General features: G+C 42.4%; 4 protein-coding genes across 6 annotated transcripts; 1 reads left to right on the top strand and 3 right to left on the bottom strand.

Moving 5' to 3' along the window:
- Nucleotides 1-77: 77 nt before the first annotated feature.
- ighmbp2 (immunoglobulin mu DNA binding protein 2) lies at nucleotides 78-6,159 on the top strand. Of its 2 annotated transcripts, XM_070831388.1 has the most exons (16): nucleotides 78-236; nucleotides 932-1,014; nucleotides 1,396-1,565; nucleotides 1,658-1,853; nucleotides 1,957-2,051; nucleotides 2,228-2,391; nucleotides 2,558-2,758; nucleotides 2,840-2,987; nucleotides 3,077-3,251; nucleotides 3,686-3,868; nucleotides 3,960-4,078; nucleotides 4,164-4,258; nucleotides 4,447-4,570; nucleotides 4,668-5,495; nucleotides 5,576-5,775; nucleotides 5,885-6,159. In XM_070831388.1, the coding sequence occupies exons 2-16, from the start codon at nucleotides 938-940 to the stop codon at nucleotides 6,077-6,079; spliced, it is 2,970 nt and encodes a 989-aa protein (XP_070687489.1). In that variant the 5' UTR covers nucleotides 78-236; nucleotides 932-937; the 3' UTR covers nucleotides 6,080-6,159. The 2 variants fall into 2 exon arrangements, with proteins under 2 accessions (XP_070687489.1, XP_070687490.1); XM_070831389.1 differs by lacking the exons at nucleotides 78-236; nucleotides 932-1,014; nucleotides 1,396-1,565 and having other exon boundaries at nucleotides 1,727-1,853; nucleotides 2,299-2,391.
- A 16-nt stretch (nucleotides 6,160-6,175) lies between these two features.
- LOC139201940 (zinc-binding protein A33-like) lies at nucleotides 6,176-8,574 on the bottom strand. Its single transcript, XM_070831390.1, has 6 exons — nucleotides 8,182-8,574; nucleotides 7,707-7,802; nucleotides 7,310-7,540; nucleotides 7,167-7,189; nucleotides 6,973-7,091; nucleotides 6,176-6,887 (listed from the first exon to the last, which is right to left on the bottom strand). The coding sequence occupies exons 1-6, from the start codon at nucleotides 8,572-8,574 to the stop codon at nucleotides 6,337-6,339; spliced, it is 1,413 nt and encodes a 470-aa protein (XP_070687491.1). The 3' UTR covers nucleotides 6,176-6,336.
- A 1,850-nt stretch (nucleotides 8,575-10,424) lies between these two features.
- Nucleotides 10,425-15,599, bottom strand: rapsn (receptor-associated protein of the synapse, 43kD). The gene is made up of 8 exons (XM_070831191.1): nucleotides 15,026-15,599; nucleotides 13,975-14,313; nucleotides 13,147-13,305; nucleotides 12,202-12,300; nucleotides 11,987-12,109; nucleotides 11,832-11,885; nucleotides 11,260-11,459; nucleotides 10,425-10,986 (listed from the first exon to the last, which is right to left on the bottom strand). Exons 1-8 carry the CDS (start codon nucleotides 15,248-15,250, stop codon nucleotides 10,914-10,916), a joined length of 1,272 nt encoding a protein of 423 aa, XP_070687292.1. The 5' UTR covers nucleotides 15,251-15,599; the 3' UTR covers nucleotides 10,425-10,913.
- Nucleotides 15,600-16,493: 894 nt separating this feature from the next.
- On the bottom strand, nucleotides 16,494-21,378 carry kbtbd4 (kelch repeat and BTB (POZ) domain containing 4). Of its 2 annotated transcripts, none has more exons than XM_070831246.1 (5): nucleotides 21,338-21,378; nucleotides 19,921-20,395; nucleotides 19,689-19,830; nucleotides 18,043-18,149; nucleotides 16,494-17,939 (listed from the first exon to the last, which is right to left on the bottom strand). In XM_070831246.1, the coding sequence occupies exons 2-5, from the start codon at nucleotides 20,380-20,382 to the stop codon at nucleotides 17,079-17,081; spliced, it is 1,572 nt and encodes a 523-aa protein (XP_070687347.1). In that variant the 5' UTR covers nucleotides 20,383-20,395; nucleotides 21,338-21,378; the 3' UTR covers nucleotides 16,494-17,078. The 2 variants fall into 2 exon arrangements, with proteins under 2 accessions (XP_070687347.1, XP_070687346.1); XM_070831245.1 differs by having other exon boundaries at nucleotides 19,921-20,390; nucleotides 21,338-21,376.
- Nucleotides 21,379-21,612: the final 234 nt, after the last annotated feature.

Genomic DNA, 21,612 nt, shown 5'->3' on the forward strand with positions numbered 1-21,612 from the left:
ACGCGTGCGGCCCCTTTAAGTGAGAGACCGGAAGTCATCCGAGCAGCTAGGTGGCGGTGTAGCTAGCATGCTAACAAGCTAGCACAACTAAAGAAGACAGCATGAGTGGAACAAACCCACTGGTGTAATGTCTCAGGGGATATTATCAAGGAGTTTACAGATTGGTCCGCATGGTTAACATCTGCTTTTCTGTCCCCAGTTCTTCAGGTATCTGCTCAGATAACAAACATTAACTGGTGAGTGTTGCTGTCGCTTGCTAACTGTCAGTGCAGTGTGGTTAGCAAGTTAGCATGTCAGCATTTCTGGACATAAGGAAACTTTAACACGTATTTAAACTCCTAAGCATTACCCTGTTCGTATTTTAGTATTATCCCAAACGTTAACAACATATTTAGGGCCTGTGGGAGTCAGTGGTGGAAGACATATTCAGGTAGCGTAAAGTAAAAGCAGGATTTAAAGTCCCCCAATTTTAGTACAAAATGATATCAGTAAGATTTAACCAAAGTATCATTTAGCACTCATTAGTAAGCAGCAGAGTGACTACATTGTACTTTTGACCCATTACTGTGTATGCATGGTTTTATGGTTTAGGTGCATGGTTAAAGTAAAAAGGAGTCAAATGTATAAAATTTGTCTCTGAAATGTAGTGGTTCTGGAAGTATAAGTAGCATAAATGGAAATAGTCAAAACTGTACTTAAGTACAGTATATGATTAAATGTAGTCTGTTACACCATTGGTGAGATTCACCCTCATTAATGAGAGAACTAATGTGTCCATAAATTACAACATCAGTTTTTATCATTCAAATGTGACCCAGAGTGGTATTACATACTGTGGTTAGTAGGGGGGACCTGTTGTCTGTAGCTTCAGGGAAGCAATGCTGTTTTTGATCTGTGCTCTTAACACTGATTATATTTTTGGTCCTCTTAGTGAGTGATGGCGGTTGAACAATTTGTGTCAAAGACACTCGAGCTTCTAAAGGAGGAGAGGGAGGCTGAAATAGAGGAGACCAGGTATGTAAAATAACATCCAGACTGTAGTACTTCACTGTAAACGGGTAATCCAGCAACGCTGTTCTGCATGTCCAAAGGAAGAGACAGAATAAAAACCCCTGGTATGGGTCAAGCTCCAAAAATACTGGATCCTACACTTCCCATAATGCCATTCAGCAGCCTCTCCCTGTCAGGGAAATGCCCAAGTCTTTCTAGCCCCACACTGTCAGTTTCTAATGAAAGCTTTCTGTTATGAATTTATGAAATATGTGTCAAATTGGATAAATAGGTAAATAAGTTTTTGATACTTTTCCTACAATGTTTATTTTATGAGATATGAAAACAGTCTCATTATTTATAGCTATCACATAAAAATGACATTGTCTTTTTTTGTGTCCTCAGGGTATGGCAGGAGAATGTATCTCTCAAGGATCTTCAAAATAAAGGTGTTTGCCTGCTGAAATTGCAGATAGGAAGTCAGTCCACTGGCCTGTATGGTCGCACAGTCATCGTCCTCGAGCCACGAAAGCATCTTGGTTTTTCATCTCTGCCAAGCAACAGCTTTGGACCTGGTGAGATGGAAAAGTATCACATCAGATCTGTGGGGTTTTGTGACTCTAGTTTCATATTTTACATAATGCGATGTTTATTTCTTTTGCCACAGGGGACATAGTGGGCTTATATGACACTGGCGGATGCACCGCAGCCTCACAGGTCGGCACAGGAATAGTGACGAGGGTCAGCCAAGCTTCTGTAAGTGTGGCCTTTGATGATTCAAAGGATGGCCTCAGCTTTGATTCAGATGCTCTTTACGACCTCTTAAAGCTGGCAAATGACGTCACCTACAAGCGAATGAAAAAGTGAGTAACATCTGTAATGTCTGTGCTGAGCATGTTAAACAGATACAAGGGGGTTGTGAAATGTTAAAACCGCTTATTTTCACTTTGTATTTTGTGCTCGCAGAGCCTTGAATGCATTAAATGGATACAATGGACCAGCTGCAAATCTGATAAATGTTCTCTTTGGAGACTCAAAACCTTCTTCTCAGTCACATCCAAGTAAGTTACACTGTATATCAAATGTTATCAGAAAATAGGATTTCTAATAGCTCTATGAAACTGTGCTTGGTGGTAGCTTAGAGAACATACGCACTGTACTGTTTGCACTGATTTTAAACACCTAGGAAATCAATCATTCAATATACAGACTAATTTTCACTATTATGTTTCATCAGACAAAGTTGAGTTTGTTAATTCGAACCTGGATGAGTCCCAGAGAGAAGCTGTGTCCTTTGCTCTGTCTCAGAGAGAACTGGCTGTGATTCATGGACCACCCGGCACAGGGAAAACCACCACAGTGGTGGAGATCATCCTGCAAGCAGTCAAACAAGGCCAAAAGGTGCAGAAAGATGATTTTTCTTATTGTAAATGTAACTGGACTAATCAGTGGGAGAGAATATTCACACTTACAGTTTTCTGCCATTGTCAGTCATTGCTGCCGTCTTCATTGCAGCATCTCAGTCTGAACAGGATCATTTTCATATTTGGATTCTGTGTTTGTGCAGGTCCTGTGCTGTGCCCCATCTAATGTGGCTGTGGATAATTTAGTGGAGAGGTTAGCCCAGTGCAAAGCAAAGGTCCTGAGGCTGGGTCACCCTGCCCGACTGCTGGAGTCAATACAGAAACATTCACTAGACGCCATCCTCGCTCAGAGTGACAATGCAAACATCATTGCTGACATCCGTAAAGACATCGATAAAGTTTTTGTAAGTATTTAAGTGTGTGCTCTGACTAGAATTTGTGTCGTCTTGTATGATTTGTAATATTTTATATATTTTCTTTTTAAGATGGGAATGAAGAAGATGCGTGAGAAAGGAGAGCGGGGGAACTGCAAAAGGGAAATAGGGGAGCTAAGAAAAGAGCTGAAAACCAGGGAAGCGACAGCCATAAGCCAGATCCTAAAAAGTGCTGATGTTGTGCTCTCAACCAACACAGGTCAGTAATGGCCTTGAGTGTAGAAAATGTCATTCAGCCTTTGCAGTGAGCATGAAAGGCAATCAGAGAGCACTTGTCTGCATCTGCAGGTGCTTGTGATGACGGCCCTCTGAAGTTCCTGCCAGCAGAGCATTTTGATTGGGTGGTGATAGACGAGTGTGCTCAGGCCCTGGAGAGCAGCTGCTGGATCGCCCTGCTTAAAGCTCGCAAGTGTATTCTGGCTGGAGACTACAAGCAGCTACCACCTACTATCAAATCACAAACGTAAAAAAACTGTTTTCCTCTTTTATGCATTCATAGACAAATAGCATTCAAGATCTCTATATCCTTAAACCCTCTAAAAACATGGTTTCTGAAGTATTTCTCTATAGCATTGAATATTTTTGACCTAATAAGAAGAATTTAGATTTACATGTCGGGAAAAACATCAGTTGTTGTTATTTAAGCTCAGATATCACAACATCCTCATTTGTGCACAGAAATACTAGTGAGAAGAGCACAGACAAAAACAGAAACATGAAAATCTTACATGACATTGAAAGGAAAGGAAATGAAAGGAAACTGTTGGCAGAAAGTGTTCTTGTAGGGCCTCATCGGTCATATTAAGAAGCTGATTGAGGATTATTTTAGCACTTCTTCTTTTCTTTCCACATATTCCTATAGTTTTCTACACATTGTTCTCTTTTTCTGCTCCACAGCGCGGCATCAAAAGGCTTGTCTCTCAGTCTTATGGAGAGACTAATCCAGATTTATGGGGACTCAGTGGTCCGTATGCTAACAGTTCAGTACCGCATGAACAGCGCCATCATGGATTGGGCCTCCAAAGAGATGTACCAGGGAAGACTGAGAGCTCACAGCTCTGTGGAGAGACATTTGTTGAAGTGAGTGTGAGCTTTGTGATGGAAAGTGTCTCACTGATTGTTTTACAGTGAATGATAACTCATCAAAGTAACTGTGTCTTTGATGCCAAAGAGATCTCCCAGGAGTGTCCTGTGTTGAAGAGACCAGCACACCGCTGCTTCTGATCGACACAGCGGGCTGCGGCCTGAGTGAGATGGAGGTGACAGATGAGCAGTCCAAAGGCAATCAAGGTTAGTCATTTTTATTGTAAAGAAACACATTTTAATCACAGCTAGTGTGTTGTGGGATCTAACAGTATGTTTAATGTATCCTCAGGTGAGGTAGACATTGTCGAACTGCACATAAAGGCCTTGACTGATGCTGGGCTTAAAGCTAAAGACATAGCTGTTATTGCTCCTTATAATCTACAAGTAAGTCACTGATTGCAGAAATGTACTGTAAAGTATACATCTAATCAACTGCTACTACTGTGCTGTGTTGTATCAATAATGCAAAACTTTATTTAAATAAGTGAGAGCTAAACTTTCCGAGTAAATAGAATAAATGAAAATGTAAAGTGTACTAGGATGTGGTTTTTAATGTGTTTATCTCTGCAAAGGTTGATCTTCTGCGTCAGAAGCTTTCTGCGAGACATCCAGAGCTGGAGATAAAGTCAGTGGACGGATTTCAGGGCAGAGAGAAAGAGGCTGTGGTGTTGTCGTTGGTTCGATCCAATAGAAAAGGTAATTTATTGTACCGTAGTGTTGAGGTGATGTCTTTCCCTGCTGCACCATGAACATAAGTGGCATCAGTTTGTGTGTGTACATTCTTATATTTTAGGGGAAGTTGGATTTCTGGCGGAGGACCGAAGGATTAATGTGGCTGTCACACGTGCGAGGCGTCACATCGCCGTAGTGTGCGACACCCAAACTGTCCAGAATCACGCTTTCCTTAAGTCTCTCGTCAATCATATGAGTGAGTTTGGCGAGGTCAGAACAGCATTTGAGTACATGAAAGACATCGTGCCACAGAACTACACCCGTGACCACAAAGACACCAAGGCCAATACGTCTGCCAGCAGCTCCATGTCCAAAAAACAGAAAAGTAAAGATCAGCCTCCCAGCAAAGCGAAGCAAGGGCAAAAATCCACTGGTAGCAGCAGTTATGAAAATACTTCCATTACAGAGAAGCACACAAAGTCCCTCATAACAGCACTGACAGAGAATGAGCAGAAGGACAGATCCACTGAGATCAGAGAGCAGGTGGAGCGCTATATAAAGGACTTAAAACAGAGTGAGCTGCAGTTTCCGTCATCTTTTAACTCTCATGACCGCCTGCTGGTCCACCAGATCGCTGAAGAGTTGGGCCTCGTGCATGAGAGTAAAGGTGAGGGGAAAGACAGGTGCATCACTGTGTCCAGGCCCCTGGTTTCAACACCAGCTGAGGAGCCAACACAGGAAGAAGAAGCTGATGAAGAGGAAGAGAAAACGGCCCCAAATCCCCAAATGGAGCTGCTGCGTCAACCTCCGTTAGACCTGAAAAGTTTACATTTGGAGCGAATGAAGAGGGAGCAGCAGAAAAGGGAAGAAACTGCTCAACAAAAACAGCAACAGAAGAACATCCCACAAGCTCAGGCCCAGTCATCAAAGAAGTCCAAGTCAGCTAAAGGTTTGTAGGTTGTTTTTTTTTTTTTAATCTGTCTGCTCTGATATGTTTGCATCAATTCAGCTCTACCATTTATCTCCCAGGAAAGAGCCGAACGAAGGCAGGCGCCTGCGAAATTGCCGCTGCCGCAACTCCGGATGATGACTTCGACATGCTTCTCAGCGCTGTCATGAAGGCGGACTCTGTGTGCAGTTTTGTCAAGTGTAAAGCTTCCGTGCTCACACTGGGGCAGCTTTGCCTGTTCTGCAATAGGCAGTATTGTCTCAGTCATCATATACCAGAGGTAAGACGGGATTGTTTTGGCTTGAGTTTTTATTAGGCTTTGAAGCTGTAGGGTGATATTTAGTAATAGACCTGGAATGGTATTGATCATGTTGTAAACCCTTTCTTAGGTTCACGGCTGCGGAGATAAAGCCAAGTCTCACGCACGGATGAGAATAAGCAAAGAGGGCGTTCTTTATGCTGGGAGTGGGAAGAAAGACAAAACCATGGACCCCAACAAAAAAGCCTATCTGCAAAGGAAACTGGACTCTAAACTGAAAGATATGGCAACACAGAGGAAACCAAAACACCAAGAGGACAGTTAATGATACCAAATTCACTCTACAATTTAACAGAACTGAAGACTTTATTCTGAACAAGATTAAACAATTCAAATATTTGAAAATGTTAGTCGTCTCGTTTGATCAAATATTCAGTATGTTACAGTGTGATGTCATACAATTTGCTGCTGAATTTCATGAGTGCAGCACAGATTGATCATTATTTAAACTGTGCATTTTGTCCCTTATTTTTGTCCATTATAAAACGCACTCCCACAGAGCCACGTGTCAATTGTATAAATCTACTCTACATCTACTTTTATTGTCAGGGGACAGATTGTCAGTGGGTTGGAGGTTTTCCCCTCTTCGTACAATCCAGGGGAGAAGTAGGGGAAAATCTTCTCTGTAAATCTGTCACTGAACGTGTATATTGTTGTCAAATTGGCAGCGTTGAGGAAAACTACCTTCCCTTTGTCATAGTCCAGCTTTACAGTAATCGTCTCGGGCTTCTGCTTCAACGTGAGCTTGGTGCGAGGCGAGGTCTGAGCCCAGAACGAGTCTCCATTGCACAGGCCGATCACCCAGAAGCCCTCAGCCGGGTTGAGGAAGACGGTGCTCTTCCTTTTGATTGACTCTTGGGCCACTCCGATGTACCAGTCTTTGCCTCGGCCCACCTCTATGGTCCAGCTGTGCTTTCCAGATGTGAAGCCAGTTGCTCCCAGCGCACACACACGACTGGTGCAGCGCTCAGGATTGTCAGGTAGGAGCTGCTTACTGCTGTATTGCACCTGGGTCAACTCCTCAGATAACTTTAAGTTGGACTGTGCTGTGTTTGGATCCAGAGTGATGGGAACTAAAAGTGTAAACAACAGTTCGAGGCATTAAAAAGACTTCATAGTAAACTTTAACTTGCTGGAGGCCGTAGTCTGTCCACTCACCATATGTGACGATGTTGGCCATCTTCTTCCAAATTCCAAACTTCAGTAATCCCAGATGCTTTGCAGAGTCGATCAAGATATCTCTGATGCACTCTGGCTCTCGAATGTTGCATTTGACCCTGAAACATGTTGAAATCATTACAACTTCTGGAGACAGTTTGTGCTACTTTTAGCAGGTACTGAGTGAAACATACCTTTTCTTTGTCTGCTTATAGTCCTTAAATCACAGAAAGAGAGGAAATGGATCTCATTAACGAAACGTTTGGTGTAGAGTTATGTTCACATCACGGTGTAAAACTATTGGAAATTAGTGTGTAAATAATGGCTGTAAGCGCACCTGTAGAAATGGTAAATCCTTCGCTCTGAGGGCTGTTTCAGTGTCACTGATGGTAGAACAAAGGGCTTTAATCTGGTCCTTGATGTTTTCCAGCTTCTCACACATCACCCGGCTCTTAATTTCCTCTTCCTGTTTGAGCGCCTTCAGTCTAGTGTTTTCCTCCTCTCTAAGGAACAGGTGTAGCTTCTCAAACTCCTCCTTAATTGTTTCCTCACATTGATGAGCTTGGGTCTGTAATGTTGAGGGGAGCTGGTTATTTTTGGCAGCAAACAAAAGGAAAGTTTGAGTACCACGCTGAGGGATTTGGTTTGTCTGTGGGCTGGACGTCATGAGTACGAGAGGTACAACAAAAGGCTTCTCATGTGATGATGGACACAGTGAATGTGTTGACTTCTACCTGGATATAGTTTTTTGTTTCCTCACAGTGCTCCTTCGTCTTGTTGAATATTCTGAGCTTTTTTCTCAAGGATTCCAACATGGCTGAAATTTCTGTCTGAAATGTTCACAAACGGTTGAAATGGAGATGAAACAATTAATCAATTGACAGAAAAGTAATAAGCAACTATCTTTATTGTCACCTTTATTGCTGCTTTCATGCTTCATATCATTGTACACTAAAACTACAGTTTTAGACAGTTTGAAGATGTCACCTTGGAATTTGGGAAACTGAAGGACATTGGCCAATATTTTCTGACATTATACGGACAAAATGATAAATCTATTAACTGTGAAAACAACTGACATATAAACTAGAAGCCCAGTAAAAACAAATCTATGCTCACTGAGAACTAATTGAATTCTGTGTTTTGTGTGTTAGAGTGTATCTACAGTAAATCCCCCTGTTATTTTCCCAGTTCCTATTTTTACTCTACCTTTTTCTGTTGGGCCGCCTCCTCTACCGGGCAGCACTCGTGAACTTTATGCTGTTTTGATGTCTGACAGACGAGGCAAATGGGCTCTTCATCATTGTGACAGAAAATCTTCAGCTTCTCATTGTGAAAAAAACAAACTTCTTGATTGCTGCTGGTCCTTTGCACCTGATATTCGTCCGCAGCTATCTTTAGTGCCAAATTGATAGGAGGCCTCCCAGGGGCAGACACAGTGCGACACACAGGACATTCTCGACATCCTCTCCATTCCCAGAATTTCTGTAAACAAACCTTGCAAATATTGTGGCCACATTTTAGGAGAACAGGAAGGCAGTAAATCTCAGAGCATTGAGGACAAAGTAGGTCCTCTTCAGAGAGCAGAGTCGATGCTGCCATCAGGCTCAAAGATTCCTATGAAGTGAGGTTATGAGAAAACTTCCTTCCTGCTCGTCTTGTTACACTTTGGTGAAACTGTAAATGTTGGCAAACTTGTAGGACTGGTTAAATACGCTTTAAGTATTCCACAACATTGAAACTGTCACTTTGTTGTTAGTCATGTTGTCAGACTGATATTCACTTTGTTTGAAAATTATATACATTAGAAATTTTAGATATACATTTCTATTTACTCCATATATAGTATGAAAAAAAACACAATAGTCAATAGCAGCACTAAGATTACAGAATAGGAACACTTCTGTTCACTTTCAGTGCACTTTATTTTCCATGATGAAATGCTTCGACACAGTAACATGGTTTCACTAAATCATTTAAATCAACACAGTGTCTAGAAAAACATAACAATTCTACAGGTGTTAAAATGTGTTATAACTGCATTAATCCTCTGAGGAGGGCAAAGCTTAGAGGTGAAAACAGAGGTAGTTTAAACCGATAAAGATGAGTGGCTGCACTGTCAGTACTGTCTACACTTTACAGGAGTTTTGCAGGTAAACAGACAGTGAATCAACACGATTTTGGATGCAGGGACCTCAGACGAGAAGCAGGTGCTGTTCAGAAATGAGGTCAAGTGGTGACGTGTTCTCACGTTGAGAAACATAAGTGCTTGTGCAGTAAAAGTAAATGTGTTGGTCTCTCTCTTCTCATGCCGTCAACCTGCTCACATGTTGTATGGAGAGAGAAAACAAAATGCTTTGAAGAGACGGTATTCTGTGAATTCCTCGTGTTCGACTATGAATGTTTCAAAAAGGTTTAATAGTACTTATTGAAATTTTGTCGTCGCAGTGCCGAGTATTTATCCTGTATTCATCATACTAAACTCATCAGTGTCTCACATTCATGTTTTAAAAGAGTACTTCTGTAAACTAAAACTACAGTTGTTTTTACTACAAAAACAAATCTAGTAGAAGGCACTCAGTTTCTTAGGAAAACCTTCTTTAAGCCAATGATGATTTTGGTTGATACAGATCTTTTCCCCAGATGTAACTAAACTAAATTGAACATAAATATAAGGAATACCAATGATAAAGCCACTGAATATTAAGAAATACTTTTAATAAACCATTCTGAAATAAGTAAATACCGCTATATGGATACATAATTTGATGTGATCCAATTTTGTTGCTCGGCACTATAAATGAAACATGCAACAACAACTCACGTGATGGCTTTTCGTCTTTCTCCCTCAAAATCACCTTACACTTGCCTTGAATCTTAATCTGAGCTATTCAGATTTTACTAATTATTATTTTACTATTTACATATGACTACAAATGTGAATACACTACGTTGAAACCTACTGTATGTGTCTCCTCCAGACAATTATCTGACGAGTGTGATTGGTCAAAGAAGATCCTTTCCTTTTAGGTTTCCTTCTCAGCAATATTTGTCCTTAAATTGCATCAAATTTATGTTGATGTCAGACTTGAGAGTAAAATATTCCCAGAAATGGACAGAAAAGGAATTTCTATGAACACAATGTGTGTTGATCCTGCTCCTTAATCTCAGTGAAAAAGGAAGAAAGAAAAAAAACAGCTGCATGAACCTGTTTTGTAAAGACATACTAGTTTTCGAATGGTTAAGAGATTTTAGCTGTTTTTAGGTTTTACAAAACACGTCAAATAACTCAAACTGTCAAAATGAACATGAGAATAGTATGTACATGAATACAGTAATAAATATACCATGTATGAAATCAGTTAGATTCAGAAATGGCTCTGTGTCCTGATTTTAAAAAATCAGAAAACTGTTGAGTGAGGAACAAGTGGGTGTTATGTAAAAGGTAATAATAATGATAATAATAACAAACCCTGTGACTAAGATATCACTGAATTCTTCTTCCAAAGATCATCTCATCTTGATTTTACTGAACAATTCTAATGCATAAAATAGCAAATACAGGTTATAAATGCTCTTTGGACGGTCCATATTTCTCTAGATTTAAATTCTGCAACAAATGGCCAGTCAGCAGAGACAATGTAGGTTCTTTCTTCTTCAGCTTATATTGAAACGTAACGCTGTCAGTTAAACCTCCTCTGTCGGCTGTAACTCACAGGTTGAGGTCTGTCAATAACATGGGACGTCTCGATTGTGTCCTCAGAGCCGCTTCTCTGCAACACTCTGGGTTCAGTTCAACGTCCTCTGCACAGAGCAGCGAATTATTACTCCTCAAACATCTTCAGCACATCCTGAGGCTGCCTGCTGCTCTGAGATCAGTCAGGCGCCTGCGAGGCTTCACGCTGTGTCTGCAGATCCGACGCACAAACACAGTCTCACAATCACACGAATCCGGGCTTCATGGAGGACTTGAAACATTTAGGACACCCCTTTGTCCCGTTTGTCTGCAGACACCTGAAAGGATAAAACAGTTGAATGTCAGCAGCTTCATCTGTGGGTGTGTAAATGTGTTAAAAAAATACACACATAAAAATCTCTTTTTTTTAAACCAGATCTGAAAACCTAGTCTGTATTCACCACTGTGATCAAAGCCTACATCACCCTGGATACTTCTTTTGGAGGAAAACGTACATCTCAAGAACACCAAAAGAAAAATCACACTCAATAATTTGTGTTATCTCTGAAATTTGAAACATAATGACAAGTACGTCATGCTGGAAGACTCACTTGAGATGGAAAATGTGGGAACAGGGTAAGGCCTGCAGTTTTTGGTCCCTGTCCCCGATGGACTCTCCACACATGCCGCAGTAGAGCTCCAGCTCCTCAACGCACTGCAGGAACTTCACCACCTGCTCTCTGAGCTCCTCCTGCTGCCCCCGGCTGCGATAAATCCCTTCACTCAGGCAGTGTGCCTTCAGCATGCACAGCTGGAGATACAGGTCGGAAAAAGACGGTCAGCAGTGTGACTTCTGAGTGTACTTGTATGATTTATGCAACTTGTGTGTTGCGCAACTAATTATCATTTTCTTTATCATTGAATCATCTTGTCAATAACAATCAGTACTTCCTAGAGCCAATGGTATTGTCTTCAAATGTCTTCTTTTGTCCAACAGTCAGAGACCCAAAGATATTCAGTTTACTATCAGGTGTGATGAAGAAATCAAATGCAAATGTTTGGCAAAATTATTTGTACTATTATTAAAATAGTTGCTGATTAATTTCCTATTGATTGACTTGCAGATTAATGGAGACAAATAATTGCAGCTTTACTTGGGTGATTTGTAAGGAACATCAGTTACCTTGTTACCCATTCCATCCGCCAACTCCTGCGCTCGCTGCAAAGAATCCAGAGCCTGGAAAGCAAATGAGGCTGTGTCACAGAACCCATGTAACCCATGTAAAACAAGTAGTCGGTCACATTTTGCAAGTGAGATATATATTTAGTTTCAGGTACCTTGTCAAATTCTTTTTGCAGAAGCCAACACTTTGCAACCCCCAGGTAGACGTGTGTCTGTCCAAGACGGTTTCCAATCTCAGTCATGATACCCAGTGCCGACTCGTAACGAGGGAATGCTTTCTAGATGGAGGAAGGAGAAATATCAAAATAAAGCTCACAACGCTGCAGCAGTAAAAAGCTGAGTGAAGTCTGCACAAATGGTGGCACCTTACATCAACGTCCTGTCTGCAGCGGTGTATGTCAGCAAAGTTTAGTAAGCACAGAGCCTGCAGAGGACGGTCACCGTGCTGCAGAGCAATCTTCATAGATTCCTGTTGAAGGGGAAGATGGAGGTTTTTAGAGGAGAGAGGTGTCTGTCTGACCCTCTGACCTGTGATACCAAAGTTCTGCTCAAATCTAATGAAATTGGAGGTCGATAATCAGCAGAAATATTTAGATTAAATAGCAGCACTAAACTACACAGTATCATAATTTATAACATGCTGCCTAAAATTAAGTCTCATTACAAATGCAAATTTTTCCAAGGGTACAGTTGATGAACATTCTCTGGATGAGACTATTTAGTAGTAACTACTTTTACAAATGGCTTGCAGTTATTTCATTTAGCAGTTTCGGTATCAGTATATGTTCACTTAAACCAGGCTCATAAGTGATACGGGACGTGACAAGTTGTTGGTTCACCTTTAGGACTCCTCTTGTACACTGGTATTCTAAATATGACAAGATGTGTAAATTGTTTAGCTAAATGTGTTTGGCAAATGTAATAAATCTGAAATACATCCTGTCATCTTGTTACTATACTTTTGCACTCCAAGGCAATGACATAAAGTTATTTTTCACCCTCAGTACATAATTAGAACAGAGTGAAGACTAAAGCTACCCTCTTCATTAACACTTTAAACCAGCGCCTCTGTGGGCATATTTTTGTCGGGGTCTAAGGCCTGGTACATCAGAACAACTGGCGCTTGCACCTGTCGGCCGCACAACATCTACTGTATCTGCAGCTCCGACATCAGAACAGCCAAAGGCATCGGGGGACGGCAACTTAGTGAGGAGACAAAAACTGTCACATTCTCCACAGGCAAATTTGTCTTTGGGAGATGAGCCCCGTCTCTGAGGACAGTAATCACATGTTGGACGGTTTTATAAAACAATACCTCACAGCATTCCATGGCGTCTGGCAGGCGCTCCAGCTTCCTGTAGGCTACAGACATGTGGTACTGGCTCATGGCTCGATACTTGAGGCTCCAGCTTTTGCCGTAGTCATTGACGAGCTCAGCTGCTTTGCAGGGGAAGAACAGGGCCTTCTCGTAGTCCTGTTGGCAGACATTACTGATGAGTAAGACCTCCGATGTCAAATTATTGCCCACAAGTGGCAGCATCTTAGTCAAACTACTGACATTCACCTTGACAGTATTAAAAAAAAATCTATTATTAACAGACATAATAAATCTTTTCTTTGGTGAAATAACGTTGACATATGAGTGCATTCTTCAAACGCTACTTCATCACAATCCCATTGAAATCAATCCTCCCTGGGAAGCCGAGGGATTACTCTTACAAATCTCTGATGTCAAGGGTACTACATAAGCCCCCGCCAGACAGCCTGCTCACTCTGCCCTTGTTTAACAATGTCCAGCACTACATGAGCTAACCATTGATGATGTTTGCTTGGATGCTCTGCAGTGTTATCATACTCTGCAAATACATTGGCAACATCAGTATTGATTGCGCAATCAAGTCACACGTGCAGCCCAATGAGTGTTTTACCCAAATAAAAAACCTTAGAAGTCAATAATGATTGTAGGATTTTGTTGGGGTTTTTTACAGCCTGGAAAGGTTCTTATTTAGACTCTTTCGCTATAATATCAAATTTTTTTTAGACCTTTAGACAAACAATAATGCTGAGGAAAGAGTTGTAGTGTTTGCAGAGCAGCACACATTAAAATAGACTCAGAACAATCAAATCATTTGATAAAACATACCTTAAGCTGGACATAGATGTTCCCCAGACTGCAGCAGACTCTGCACTCCAGCATCTTGTCATCGTTGTTGTGTGCGTAACGCAGGGCCTTCTCGTAACTCTCCAGAGCTTTCTGGAAGACACTGAGGCCCAGGAAGGCATTGCCCATGCTAAGACATACCTGGCCGTTGAGCTGCAGGCTCACAGTGGTGCCCTGCATGTTTAAGCAGGTCTTACAGTAGGACACCGTTTTCTGGAAGTCGCACAGCTTCTCGTTGCTGCGTGCCAAGTTCAGGTAGCCCTCCGTCAGGTAGTCTGGGTCCTCCATTTCTCTGGCCGTGTCGATTTGATCTAGAGCGTACTGCAAAGAGAAAGTAAGGATGAGGGAAAACTTGCAGGCAGATAGTGAATAACTGGATGGCCGTTAAATTCAAAATTATACAGACCAAAGGCGAAATTCTGTGGTACATTTATTCAAAGACATAAGGCTCGCCTACTTTGAGTCCTCATTAAAGCTGGGTGAAAGAGAGTGGGTGCTGCTTGAGTAAAGATGATTATGTCAACAAGACACCCCACACTGATACTCAGGTTGCAGGGCACTTATTTACTGTGCATCGTGTGGAAGCCACAAATTAACCCATGCTTCTCAAGATCACTGTAAATGGAACCAAGACGGTGACGTTTGAACTCTTCACGTTCACAAATCCCTCGGACATTGCAGAAATGGTAAAATGCTACTGACAGCATGAATTGTACTGGATCTGAGCAGATGTGATGACGTATAAAATGATGAGATATTCAGTAGCATTCAGCCTCTGACACACACACACACACACACACAGCTGGTTACATAACATTAAATATGATCACACAGAAGTAAAAATGTGAGAAATGTCTTAGTATGGATTAGCTAAACCAAATCACAAAACGGCTATTTAGAGTAAGATTATTAATTAAAGGAACATTTTCCATACAAGGAGAAAATCACCTTGCTTGGATATATATTTTACCAAAAGAGTACACTCATCAACACAAGTTACTGTATGTTGCATACTGCTCTTTACAAGCCTTACCTTGAGCATATCTTTATATTTTCCCATTTCTGAGTGAGCTGTGATCAGGCACCCCAACACTCGAAACTTCCCTCCAGGATCTGAGGTCTTCTCCAGCACTTTTGTCCAGACGTGCAGGGCTTTGTCTGTCTGATTGGACTGGTACAGCCTCAGGCCCTTCTCTATCTGCTGCTTGGTTTGGTCCTGGCCCATCTCTGGTGCAAGGCGCCTCATAAAAATATTCATTCGTTTAGGCCATGCAATTTCAGTGAGGCAGCAAGAGAGTAGATCCTTGCCATGCACGGTACAACTCCAAAGAAGATCCCTTGAAGATGATCCCCTGAGAGGTTGGAGCCAGAAGGCCTGCCAGATCCCGCTCTCTCAGCTCCGGCTGTGCTGAGATGGAGAGGAAACTGGATCCACCGAAGTAAAACGGCAACACACCAAGACCATTATCACCAAACGCCTCATGTAGAGCTGAAGGGCCCGAAAAATACCTTCCCCATTTAACCCTGCAGCAATCCCCTCTCACCATCAAGTGTTCAGAAATTCTCCCTCAGATTTCCGTTTGAAAAATGCCAAAGAAACACGTTTCCCGGCGGAGTTCAAGCAGCGATATCCCAGAATATCTACTCCCTCCACACCCCAGCAAAAGGAATTCTCAGCACCCCCGCGTCCAACCCCCTCCACCTTCCTCCTACTGCTGGCGCTACAGCAGATGGCCTTGTCACTCTAGACCATGTGTCCCTTCAGGAATTCTGTCCTGCCCTCAGCAAGCAGTCCCAAGGTCACTACAGCTCCTGGCGATCCACCTTCGCTCTAAACCTCACTCACTGACCAAACGCTGGACTGTACATTTTTACATCACAGCCCTCAGGAGCATTAAAAACACACATCTACAAATGGATCTCACCAAGCGATCACATGTGAGGCGGTGAACTGTGATATGGGGGCTATAAACAGCTTTATTGCCCAACATGAAGGGACTGCATGTCAGATGGTGCTCGTAGTGGCCGTCAGTTCCTATTGGGAGTTCTTATGGAGGCGCATATGTGCCCCCAGAAACCCCCACCCCTCATCTTGGCGTCAGCAACTGATGCTTAGAATAGTTCACAAAGTCTGACATGTTACTGGGTTTGGGTTTCAGCTGCACAGCCTCCTGCAACACATCAATGGGATCAAAGTTCTGGCCACTCTGTAGTAGCTTTCTCTCCTTCAGCTCCCCCTTTTCCCCCCCAAGGACAAAACAGGCACCTTTACCACCTCGCCATTCACAAGATGCATTACCAATCCAAAGATAAATACCGTTAGGAGTTATGCCTTTGTTGAGGCAAAGCTTTCAATAGCTACACAGCAACAAAGTGTACCATTTCTAAATACATCACTGTATAATTGCAAGAATGAAAGATCCTAAATCCCTGGTAATAAACATAGTATTAATAGTAGGGGATAGTTAATACATAAAGGCTGAAGAGCCATAAATATCAAAACAAACAGTGACGGCTTGTAGCTACAGCGATTATATTTGACATTTCTGTTAACGGTTTAACATGAACAGGTATGTTGTACATCAAAAAATACAATCTTAAAACAAGAAACTGTGAAAAATTGAAGTTAGAAAACACCTTCCATTATCACGTTTATGCACAATTCTTAAAATTTGACATCTGAGGGTATTCAGCCTACAACATCATGATACACTTATCTCATATAATATACTGAAAGATGTTTTATGTTCTGCAAAGTTTTTACACTGAAGTTGGTCATGCGTGTCATTAAACAAGCAGAGCACAGAAAACAATGTCGATACGTTCGTCACTGGTTACAGCATCATCACAAATTGGGGGTCCACAATGAGAGTCACTGTGACACGCACACACGCACGCACTTTTTACTGGTCTAGTGGTGAAGTCGGAACGGAATGAGTGACACAGAAACCAGCTGAGTAAATACTTTTGGAGCAGGTCTCCTCGCAGGATGTCTGAGCGGTGAAGTCATGGTAAGTTATCCAACAGTCTTCCCTGATTGTCCGTGGTGAGTTTGTGGACCACAGTGTGAATATCCAGAGGACAGTTCAGGCCAAAACAAACTGCCAGTTTGTGAGGAGGATTTTTATACCTCTGATAACAGAGACGACAGATGTGGCCGGGTTAAACTTTAACGTGTTTGCGTCACCTTTCTTACATTTGTCCCTGAAGACGTATATGCAGCCGTTACAGCTGGCCACCTTCCACAGTGAAGGAACACAGCTCCACACCTCTGGGAAGCGCAGGCGGGTGAAGCTCTCCAGCAGAGGGTTGTAGCACACCAGGGAGTCTCCCTCTGCTACGATGAATATAACGTCCATGTGGACCGCAGCGTGCATGCAGCCCGCGAACGGCAGCATGTATGGTTTGATCTGGCACTTCTGGGAGGCGGTGTCAAAGCACTGAATCAGCCGAGACGGCTTGGTAAAAAAGTCCATGTCGTTCTCCTCCCCTCCGAGCAGGTAGATGGTACCTCCCAGGTTGACACCGGCGGCCCCGGACACCGCGGTGTCCAGCTGGCTGGTCTCTGTCCACATGTTGTCCTTCACTGTGTAGTAGATGACGGCGTTAGAGAGAGTGTCCTGCAGAGTCTTACCTCCTAGTGAGTAGATCGCGTCCTCAGTAGAGACGGACACCATGGTGTGGTGGAGACGGTCTCTGGGCAGTGGAGCGCAGCGCTCCCAGTCCATGGTGTGCATGTTGCACTTCCACATGCGGCGAGGAATAGACCCCCCCACCACATACAGGTCGCCTCCATGTTTACAGGCTGCTGTGATCTGATGGCATAAACTGTTCTGGCCGCTCACACTGATCGCATCGTCCTCATCGCAGTGAAGTGACACAGCCAGGGAGTGAGTTCTCGTCTCCTCTTTGCCAATCAGGTAAATGTGGACATTCTCACCGATTTCCTGTAGACACACAAGATGAAGAGACATCAAACGTCACAGATGCAAATAATTACAACATAAAATGGCAGCACCCTCTTCAATATATACATGCTCAGAATGATACCTTGAGATTTTCTTGGAGGATACAAGAAAACTCTTCTCTCTCCACCTTGTTGTGGTTTATCCACGACTCGATGGCCAGTGTGGGATTCTGGGAGCTGGGAACTCCATCTGAACACAGACAAACACAAGGCCTGGTGAGTCACAATGATAAAATCTGTTTTTTTCTTTTTAGGCTTTATGTATAGTTGTTTGTGGAGAGGCAGACAGGAAATGACTTGTGCGAGAGAGGGGGACCAAACAAGGCACATTGTGTTTGTCAACAATTCAGCTACCAGGTCGCCCCATAAAATGTGTATATGAGAGTTATAGGATTATAAGTGTTTTTGAATGTTTTAGCTTAGTACAAATTATAAAAGGTAATGGAAAACCATTTGCCCAAACATAATATCACCTTTTTAGATTAGTTTTTCATTCCATCTTTGTCAGCCACCAAGGCCACAGCAGAGTTTCATAGCCGGACAGTTTGCAAATCAAGTTTATAGAAACTGTAAACTCAGTTTGAGTGTCTTTTGTGTGCTACAGCATGACAATGAACGTGGTGTTTACTTTAGGATGTTTACATATCTGAGGCAGGTTTAAAGACATACAGTGGGGCAAAAAAGTATTTAGTCAGCCACCAATTGTGCAAGTTCTCCCACTTAAAAAGATGAGAGAGGCCTGTAATTTTCATCATAGGTACACTTCAACTATGAGAGACAGAATGGGGTGAAAGAATCCAGGAAATCACATTGTAGGATTTTTAAAGAATTTATTTGCAAATTATGGTGGAAAATATCTTTCTCCTCCAAACACGACTAGTTGAGTTTTTACCAAAAAGTTCTATTTTGGTTTCATCTGACCATATGACATTCTCCCAATCCTCTTCTGGATCATCCAAATGCTCTCTAGCAAACTTCAGACGGGCCTGGACATGTACTGGCTTAAGCAGGGGGACACGTCTGGCACTGCAGGATTTGAGTCCCTGGCGGCGTAGTGTGTTACTGATGGTAGCCTTTTTACTTTGGTCCCAGCTCTCTGCAGGTCATTCACTAGGTCCCCCCGTGTGGTTCTGGGATTTTTGCTCATCATTTTGACCCCACGGGGTGAGATCTTGCGCGGAGCCCCAGATCGAGGGAGATTATCAGTGGTCTTGCATGTCTTCCATTTTCTAATAATTGCTCCCACAGTTGATTTCTTCACACCAAGCTGCTTACCTATTGCAGATTCAGTCTTCCCAGCCTGGTGCAGGTCTACAATTTTGTTTCTGGTGTCCTTTGACAGCTCTTTGGTCTTGGCCATAGTGGAGTTTGGAGTGTGACTGTTTGAGGTTGTGAGCCAGAAATCTTGCTTGTTTGTAGGTGACCAAATACTTATTTTACCGAGGAATTTACCAATTAATTCATTAAAAATCCTACAATGTGATTTCCTGGATTCTTTCACCCCATTCTGTCTCTCATAGTTGAAGTGTACCTATGATGAAAATTACAGGCCTCTCTCATCTTTTTAAGTGGGAGAACTTGCACAATTGGTGGCTGACTAAATACTTTTTTGCCCCACTGTATATCATACAGAATTTAAAATATGTGTTTACCAAAGAAGGGTATGATTTGAGAAGAGGCATGATATAGCTTGATGTGTAAATAGTGACAGGACAATAATGTGTAATACCTTTGATGATGTCCAACAGCAGACAGAGAGGCAGATTAAGAAACTCTTCAGTCTGATGCAGCTGGGTGAGGTGGATTTTAGCACAATGCTTGGCTGCAGTATACAGCTCCTGGTCACTGTGTCTGTCCGCAAGCCACATGACCTGTGCAAAAACAAGTAATCATAAGACTGATACTACACAATCATGACTAAGTAGCAGAGACAGCCAGGTTTCTGAAAAACAGTGAATCACCTGCAGACAGTTCTTGACCTCCACTGTACGTGAGAGGAAGCGCGAGCATTCTTCAAACAGTGCAGTCAGCTGGTACATATCTGCCATCTCATAGGTGTCCTGCAGGTCCTCCACCCTCAGTTTAATCGTCCCGTGATAGATGTAGTCAATCAGCAGCTGAAAGACGGAGGCACCAACATCTTTCAGCTCAATTGAGCGGTTATGGGACTCTTTGAGGTTGGAGGTGAACATGGAGCGGAAGAAACTGCTCTGTGCCGAGAGCACCAGTCGGTGCAGGTGAAACTCTTTGCTGTCCACGGTGATGGTGACATCAGCGAACAGGCCGTCCTCCAGGCACAGGTCCATGATGCTCTTCACCACCCGGCTGGAGTGGGAGCGGTCGGTGAAGGTGTATCCCAGGAAGTAGTTCTCCTCTCCCACAGAGCCCCCGACACTGAGGCCCCCCTCCTCGCTGGACTCCATCTTTGCTGCTCACCTGACAAAGTCACCAGACAGCACAGCGTCCGTTTGTCAGTTTACAACATATGAATTGGAAAGTTTACAAAAATCTGAAAACAATCATATCGGTTTTTAAAATAAACAGATAGTATAAACAAATATTTATGATAAGAATCCTTTTTGTAACTGTAATCACAACAAGCACTTAACAGGACATTTTACAACTGAAAAATATCCTAATAACACATTTCCTGCCTGTGTTAGACCTTAGTGAGCAGTGACTGGACTGGTAATGTTTCAGGTGATAGCTGACATGGTTTTACCAATACTTTTTATCCTTTTGCTCATGAAAATCCCGCTGTGCTATACACATTAGGAGCAGGAAAACAACAAATTATAGACAACAATACAGGACTGGCTTTTAATAGTAAAAATAGACTCATATTTCCCTAATGCTGCTGGAGCTACAAGAGTCCAAGGGGCCTGTTATACACATTACATATGATAAGGGGCGACGACGTTTTGTTAGCGGGTTGATTATCTCATTGCATCGAGATAACGAGAAAACGAAATAATTAACTCGTAATCTCGAGATAACAGTATTCAAAAAACAATTACAAGCACGGCCGTTCTCGGCTTCCGTAATATTGCCATTAGATGAACTGATGAATCTCTTTTCACGTTTACTGATGTCCTATTTAGCTAAATTTGAACTCTACTACGCATGACAACAAACAAACGACAGACAAGTCCAGATAAGCATTTACAAAACTGTCTGTGCGATGCTAATACTAACGTTATCGATGTTGTGTTTACGGTTGTGATCGGCTAGCGTCAGCAGCCAAAGCTGCTAGCTGGCTAACGATCTCTAGAGTGGGATTTAACCTGCGATATCGGTAGGGTGGAGTTATAACTAGCACTGAAAATAAGACAAACGAGTCTCAACGCTATAAACGGACTAATAAACAAGCAAGGTTACCTTTATCGCCACTACTTTATCATCCAGAAGCAGCTGAACTCTTCACCGGAAGTAAATAAACTTTTTTCATCGGCCAGCTGTGAACTGGCGATGCTACCCCCATGTGGTGGAGCTGTGGTACTACAGCGGTCATTACTGGAAATAATAACGCTGCACGACAGTTTTTTTTTTCTTTAATTGGGGTAAATAATTACATTTTATTGGATCAACATTTATTTATAGTTGTTAATACCTCTCAAATAGACAAATGTGGCAACGTAACAAAATGTATGTGC

The sequence above is a fragment of the Pempheris klunzingeri genome, chromosome 5 (assembly GCF_042242105.1).
Source record: "Pempheris klunzingeri isolate RE-2024b chromosome 5, fPemKlu1.hap1, whole genome shotgun sequence".
Classification (NCBI taxonomy): domain Eukaryota; kingdom Metazoa; phylum Chordata; class Actinopteri; order Acropomatiformes; family Pempheridae; genus Pempheris; species Pempheris klunzingeri.

Coding starts and splice junctions, on each gene's coding strand:
- ighmbp2 (XM_070831388.1), top strand. CDS start 938: ATGGCGGTTGAACAATTTGTGTCAAAGACACTCGAGCTTCTAAAGGAG. Junction 2,988..3,076: donor TGTGCTCTCAACCAACACAG/GTCAGTAATGGC, acceptor CTGCATCTGCAG/GTGCTTGTGATGACGGCCCT. Junction 3,252..3,685: donor CCTACTATCAAATCACAAAC/GTAAAAAAACTG, acceptor TCTGCTCCACAG/CGCGGCATCAAAAGGCTTGT.
- kbtbd4 (XM_070831246.1), bottom strand. CDS start 20,382: ATGGAGTCCAGCGAGGAGGGGGGCCTCAGTGTCGGGGGCTCTGTGGGA. Junction 19,831..19,920: donor AGGTCAAGAACTGTCTGCAG/GTGATTCACTGT, acceptor GTTTTTGCACAG/GTCATGTGGCTTGCGGACAG. Junction 18,150..19,688: donor GCTGTTGGACATCATCAAAG/GTATTACACATT, acceptor GTCTGTGTTCAG/ATGGAGTTCCCAGCTCCCAG.
- LOC139201940 (XM_070831390.1), bottom strand. CDS start 8,574: ATGGCAGCATCGACTCTGCTCTCTGAAGAGGACCTACTTTGTCCTCAA. Junction 7,803..8,181: donor AGGCGGCCCAACAGAAAAAG/GTAGAGTAAAAA, acceptor TGAACATTTCAG/ACAGAAATTTCAGCCATGTT. Junction 7,190..7,309: donor AGGATTTACCATTTCTACAG/GTGCGCTTACAG, acceptor CTGTGATTTAAG/GACTATAAGCAGACAAAGAA.
- rapsn (XM_070831191.1), bottom strand. CDS start 15,250: ATGAATATTTTTATGAGGCGCCTTGCACCAGAGATGGGCCAGGACCAA. Junction 12,301..13,146: donor ACGCCATGGAATGCTGTGAG/GTATTGTTTTAT, acceptor CCCCTTCAACAG/GAATCTATGAAGATTGCTCT. Junction 11,460..11,831: donor CGGATGGAATGGGTAACAAG/GTAACTGATGTT, acceptor CTGTATCTCCAG/CTGTGCATGCTGAAGGCACA.